This window comes from Vicia villosa, linkage group LG4 (genome assembly GCF_029867415.1).
Source record: "Vicia villosa cultivar HV-30 ecotype Madison, WI linkage group LG4, Vvil1.0, whole genome shotgun sequence".
Taxonomy (NCBI): domain Eukaryota; kingdom Viridiplantae; phylum Streptophyta; class Magnoliopsida; order Fabales; family Fabaceae; genus Vicia; species Vicia villosa.
The window spans coordinates 35,012,036-35,018,831 of NC_081183.1; the positions used below are offsets into that span (position 1 = coordinate 35,012,036).

The following is a 6,796-nucleotide window of genomic DNA, read 5'->3' on the forward strand; positions in this document are numbered from 1 at the left end:
CTAGTGAAATCTCTGTTAATGTTAAGAAATGTGGTTAGGTCTAACTCAACCCTACAAAATCGGCTTGTAGGGTGAGGATTATCCCCATTTATAAGGACACGTTCAGGCCATATTGTTGGTGATTTTAGTATCATCAATGTATTTTGGTAATAATGTGATTTACTGTAGGCCGATGTAATTATGCGTTAAGCTTGAAACGAGTTAGGGTAGTGCGGAGTGCACGCTCGTAGAGCCAAACGTGCAATTGAATACGAATAATAGAAACGGGGTTCCAAGGGGCGGAGCCCCTGGCGGGGTGCGGGGCAGCGCCCTGCCGGGGTCCAAGGGGCAGCGCCCCTGGCTGGGGTCCCGCTGCCAGGTCAGCGGGCGGGGTGCGGGGCAGGTGCGTCGTTTCCCAACCGACATAACCGTTTTACCGAACAGGTGCGTCGTTTCCCAACCAACATAACTGTTTTTACCGAACAGGTGTGTCATTTCGGTTTCTATTGTTGATCTCCTATATAAGGAGTCATTTGGCCTCGGTTTCGAATACGAAAAATATACTTCCTCTACATTCTGATCTGTTCTCTATTGTCAGAAACAGATTGTTCTTCGAGAATTATCCCCGCAAAGATTTCGTGAACCCAGACAAGAATAGGGTCGAAATACTTTGTTCGGAAAGTGAACGAACACGATTCTTGAAGATATCCAGGATTATCATACCATATATATAACACATATATTGTCCGATGTGGAACTCTTAACAGTTACCACTCAAATGTGTGAGCAAGTCCTGGAACAGACTCATCTCTGATCCATTCTTCGTCAAAATGCACTTTCATAAATCTTCAATAAACACTAATCTTACATTATTTTCGGTGCATTATCCCGGTAATTCAACACATACGCAACTAACTATCTTCCCGGGACATAGTTTACTTGCGAAAGAATCCACCACCATGGTTATCAATGATAATACTATCTTTAAATTGTTTGAAAACGAATATCACCAGGTTGTTGGTTTCTGCAATGGATTATGCTGCTTGATCCAAGATTATGCCAACAATCAAGAGTTCTCTTTTCGTTTATGTAATCGGCCACAAGATCATTGTCTCATCAACTAGCCTCTTTTCGTGTTTCAGCTATTGTTCCAAATTCTCTTTTCAATTTTTCATTTGGTTATGATAATTTAACTGCGAAATATAAGGCGGTGGCTTTCAGTTCCAACGAGGTCAGAGTTTTCACTTTGGACTATAATGTTTGGAAAAATATTCAAAATTTTCCTATACATCCTTCTAATTTTATTTATTCAGCTCGGAATGATGGTCTCTACTTTAGTAATTGTCTTATTTGGTTAGCAGTTCGCACTAGAGCTCTTGTTTGTAGTTCAAGTTATCTTAATCTTGAACAACTTGTGATTATCTCCCTCAATTTGAGGACGGAGAAATACACAGATGTTACCCCCTCAGAGTTTTGATGGAGAGTTTTTATATTTGCCAAAATATCTGTGTGTTGATGGATTGTCTTTGCTTTTTTTCACCATTCAGACGAGGATAATATTGTTATATGGCAGATGAAAGATTTTGAAGTTGAAGAGTCTTGGACTAAATTGTTAAACTTTAATTAGGACCCCTTCTCTGACTTGGGATATAACTGGCTGTTTCCATTACATGTTCTTGAAAATGGTAATACATTGATATTGGCAAATAGTGTTGGACTAGTAAGTCGCTATAATAGAAGAGACAATAGAGTGGATTCAACTAGAATTTCCTATACTAGAACTTGGTTTTATGTCCCCCGTTATGTTGAAAGTTCGGTCTCAATTTGTTAAATGTAAGTTCCTCTGATGTTGAACTTTTGTGTTAGTTCATTTAGACTTTGGTTTGATTATATTGTTTGAATATGATTACTATTACCTATAGACTCAGACAGATTTACTTTTTATTTTATTCAAACTTGTATTTTCTAACACCAACTCAACTTATAAATTTATAATATTAAAAAGATTGATTGTATTGATGTTTTGCAAATATGTATCTGGTATCATGAGAGAAAATAGGATATAAAAACTGTACATGAAATGATTTAAACTTCTTCTTCTATCCTCTTCTGTATCAGCTGACAGCTCCCATGAAACACCAAAGTCTAGTCTTCAATACATAATAAATTTGTGAGTCTATTCTATAGACAATAAATAATCATTAAAAAGAAGATAATCAAACCAAAGTCTAGTTATATAAAATAATCAAAGGAACTAATACAATAGTTCGAAGTAGTAAATCATAAAAGGAACTTACTTTTAACAAACTGAAGCCAAACTTTCTACATAACGATGGGCATAAAACAAAGATCTTGTATCGGAAATTGTAATTGGATCTACTCGATTGTCTCTCCTATTATAGCGAATTACTTGACCTTCACCATTTGCCAATATCAATGTATTACCATTCTCAAGAACATGTAATCGCAACAACTGATCATATCTCGAGTAAGAAAAGATGCTGCGTAAAATATCTTGAAAATTAATATTAAACAATTTAATCCAAGACTCTTGGACTCCAAACTCTCTCATCTGCCATATAACAAAATTATTCTCATTCGAATGGTGAGAAAAACAAAGACAGTCCATCATCACCCAAATATTTGTCAAAAATAGTACCTCGCCATCAAAACCCTGAGGTGGCATCATCTCTGTGCATCTCTCCGTCCCCAAATCGAGAGAGATAATCACAAATTGTTCAAGAGGATTAAAAAGACTAGTGCAATGGCCATACCAAATAAGACAATTATTCAAGTAGAGACCGCCATTCTGATCTACACATGTAAAATTCAAAGGAATTATAGAAAAACTTTGAATAGTCTTCCATACATTAACGCCCAAAGTGAAAAGTCTGACCTCGGTGAGACGGAAGGCCACCACCTTATAACTACGGGTTAAATTATCATAACCAAAAGAGAATTTTAAAAGAGAATCCGGATGGTCAAGTGAAATGCGAAAAGAGGCTAGTTTGTGAGACAATGATCTCGTGGTAGGGTTACATAAACGAAAAGAAAATTCTCGATACTCAGCGTTGGAGGAAAGTTGCATCAAACAGCACAATCCATTGCAAGAACCAATAACCTGATGGTATTCGTTGAAGAAGTATTTATAGATAGTATCTTGATTGGTAACCATGGTGGTGGATTCGTTCGCAAGTAAACTATGTTCCGGGAAGACAGTGAGTTTCATATATGTGGAACTTCCGGTATAATTCGCCGAAAGTAATGTAAGGTCAGTGTTTGGTGAAGATTTATCGAGGTGCATTTTGACGAATAAGGAATCAGAGATGAGTCTCTTCCAGGACTTGCTTACGCATTTTAGTCGTACAAGAGATTTAATTGTAAGCAATAATAGGACCTCCACGATGAGTTCGTCCGGTAAGGCGGTTACCGGCGACGGCGAACAAACTGGGGAGTTAATCATCATCGGACTTCCTGTGACGTTATGAACAAGGAAGAGTTGATTAAAGAAAATGCAGCTAGGGTTTATATTTATATATTGAAATTTAAAAATAAAAAAAATATAGCAACAAACAAAATCACGGCTAAATAAAAGTAACAAACAAAATTGTTGATTTTCAAAGATTTAGTTGGATTATTATATTAGTTTTTTAGATTTTTTAAAAATGTTTTTAGTCAAGAGTGTTGGATTGAGAAAACACAATTAGAGATTTATCATACTGAAATCTTAAGATAACATTTTAGTAAAAAATAAATAAATTTTAAAAGATTGGGCAAGTTTATATTAATTTTTTAGATTTTTTTTAAAATTGTTTATAATCTAAAGAGTTGATTGGGGAAAAACATTAATAGCATAATGCTATTTTAAAATTTTAAGAGACTATTTTAACTTTATAAAATCTTAAGATTTTAAAATATTTAGAAGAATTGTACTAATTTTTTATATTTTATTAAAAGACTACCTTCACTTATAAATTTTAAATTTTCAAAACATTTATAAAAAAGATTTAAAAAAAAAAAATCTTTATGTATTTTTTAAATTTAAAAGATATTAAATAACACATTGTATATGCAAATGTGAATTTTATAGTGTCGTCTACTACTTCAAATGACCCTCCTCATTTGTTTTTTTAATGGGTTTTTAAAAGAAGAGATGTTCATGACGCAACCCTTAGTTTTGAGTCATCCAACAAATTTTTAGTGTGTAAACCTTTGATCATCCTCACCATCATCTTCATCTCAAGCATGGAATCTAAATTTTGTGTATAAGGTGGGGTTCATACTTAGTCTTAGCCTTTTATGGGTTTAGATTAATAGTTATTGCATGATAAAGCTATGTCACTGAGGAGAGTAGGAGCTAAGCATGGTACCTTCAATTCTGCAAGTAAAGATTGGAGCCAGAGCAATTCAGAGGTAGTGTGTGCTAAGGCTCTGTACTCAGCTTCAGCACTTGATCTGGCCACCAGTGATTGTTTCTTGGAGCTCCAGGATATGAGATTAGGGCCTATAAAGATACAAGAGCCAGAAGTTGATCTCCTATCATCAGGGTCATTGGCCCAATCAAAATCACTATAAGCTCTAATGGAAAGAGCTTGATTGATCACTGCAGGAGCAAGCAGAAGTCCCAAGGTTGCAGTGCCACTTAGATACCTTAAGATTCTTTTAACCATGCTCCAAAGAGTATCCAGAGGCTGGGCCATAAACTGACAAGCCTTATTCACACTATATGCTATGTCAGGCCTGGTAAGTGTAACATATTGTAGAGCCCCTTCAATAGATCTGTATAATTGTGGATCTGCCATGACATCAGTGCCAAATTTACTTGGCTTGCAATGCCTGAACATTGGTGCTGCAACTCCATTTGCTTCTTCCATGTTAACTCTGCTGAGGAGATCTTTGATATACTTTCTTTGAGTAAGTATAAGTGAGCCATTAGACTGATATTTCACTTCAAGACCAAGAAAATATTCTGGCTTACCTAGCTGTTTCAGGGCAAACTCATGATGAAACTTGGAGATAACTTTGTGGATTAGATCATTTGAGGAGCCTGTGACAAGGATGTCATCAACATAGACTAGGGCATATAAGGTAATGCCCTGATGACAGTATATAAACAGTGAATGGTCACATTTGCTAGCTACAAAACCAAGCTGAAAGAGAGTTTTGTAAAGTTTGGCATACCAGGACCTTGGAGCCTGTTTTAGTCCATAAAGGGCTCTATTGAGTTTGCACACCAGCTCCTTGTTGTCATTTACAAAACCTGGTGGTTGAGTCATGTAAACCTCCTCTTCAAGGGACCCATTTAGAAAAGCATTGTTGATGTCAATCTGCTCAATATGCCACTTATGTGTAAGAGCCAATGTAAGTAAGATCTTGATAGTGGCAGGTTTGATTACTGGAGCAAAAGTTTCATTGTAGTCAAAGCCATATTGTTGGTTGAAGCCTTTGGCTACCAATCTGGCTTTGAACTTGTTAAGAGAGCCATCAGAGTTTTCTTTTATTCTGAAAACCCACTTGCAGCCTATAGCTTTCCTATGTGCAGGGAGTGAGGTAAGTGTCCAAGTATTCTTCTGAATGAGGGCTTGGTATTCCTGCTGCATAGCTTCAAACCACTTAGGATGAGCCAAGGCCTGTTTAATAGTGGTAGGTTCAGTATGAGCTAGGAAAGCCTTAGGCTTTAAGTTCCCTGTTTTACCCCTGGTAACCATGGGATGACTGTTTGTTGTAGGATTGGGCTGTGTCACTGAATTTGAATTCAGAGTAGCTAATGGTGGCTCTATAGATGTAGGGACATCAGTATTTTGTAAGGAAATAGGATCTGCTATTTGAACTCCCTCAATTTGACTAGAATTATGAGCAGAAGTGACATTCAGGAAGTTTGTGTTGGGACTATTGGGTGAAGATTGGTGGATAATAGCAGGACTGTCAGACTGAGTGATAATGACTTGACCTTGTGTGGTTTCAGGCTGCAGTCTGCTAGCAGAGTTTTAGGTGGGACTTGGCTGAGCAACCTGTGAACTGTTGGGTGACATGTGATGTGTACCAGTGACTCTAGACAGGTCTAATCTAGATGAAGAGACAGGGTAAACAGATGTAGTAGTACTTTCTTCCTGAGACCTATTTGTGATAACCTGAAATGGGAATTTAGACTCATCAAAAACAACATCTTTGGAGATGTAAATTTTTCCTTCAATGCTAAGGCATTTGTGTCCTTTATGTTGTGGAGAAATGCCTAGATATGTGCATCCAGAGCTTCTGTGCTGGAGTTTGTTCTTATTGAATGGTCTCAAATGAGGGTAGCATATACATCCAAATGTTCTAAGTGACTTATAGTATGGTAATGTTCTGAAAAGAACATGAAATGGTGAAGAAAAGGTTGGGAAGTTAGAAGTTGGAACTCTATTTAGGAGGTACACAGCATGTGTAAAGGCATGATCCCAAAACTCCATAGGCATATGGGCATGAGCTAACAGTGTTAGCCCCATTTCAACTATGCTCCTATGTTTTCTTTCTACTAAACCATTTTGGTGTGATGTGTGTGGGCAAGTCAGCCTATGTATGATACCAAGTTCATTCAAGTGTCTTGTAAGTGGTCTGAACTCTCCCCCATAATCAGATTGGACAGCCTTGATATTAGTGTGGAACTGTGTCTTAACATATGCTAGAAACTGTTTAAAGAGACCTGTGGCTTCAGACTTATGCTTTAAGAAGTAGATCAAAGTGTACTTGGTATATGTATCAACTAAAGCCATATAGTAAGAGAAACCTAGACTTGAGGGATTAGGTGAAGGCCCCCATAGATCAATGTGAATAAGTT

At 36.9% G+C, this 6,796-nt stretch overlaps 1 protein-coding gene across 1 annotated transcript; it reads right to left on the bottom strand.

Annotated features, from left to right (window-relative positions):
- Window positions 1-1,602: 1,602 nt before the first annotated feature.
- LOC131597038 (uncharacterized) lies at window positions 1,603-3,283 on the bottom strand. Its single transcript, XM_058869758.1, has 4 exons — window positions 2,876-3,283; window positions 2,639-2,788; window positions 2,390-2,551; window positions 1,603-1,707 (listed from the first exon to the last, which is right to left on the bottom strand). Exons 1-4 carry the CDS (start codon window positions 3,281-3,283, stop codon window positions 1,603-1,605), a joined length of 825 nt encoding a protein of 274 aa, XP_058725741.1.
- Window positions 3,284-6,796: the final 3,513 nt, after the last annotated feature.

Excerpts from the sequence above, each read along its gene's own strand:
- LOC131597038 (XM_058869758.1), bottom strand. The coding sequence starts at position 3,283 with ATGCACCTCGATAAATCTTCACCAAACACTGACCTTACATTACTTTCG. Across the intron at positions 2,552-2,638 it reads CTCAGGGTTTTGATGGCGAG|ATGAGAGAGTTTGGAGTCCA; the intron begins GTACTATTTTTG and ends GTTATATGGCAG. Across the intron at positions 1,708-2,389 it reads TGGCAAATGGTGAAGGTCAA|CGACTTACTAGTCCAACACT; the intron begins GTAATTCGCTAT and ends CTTCTATTATAG.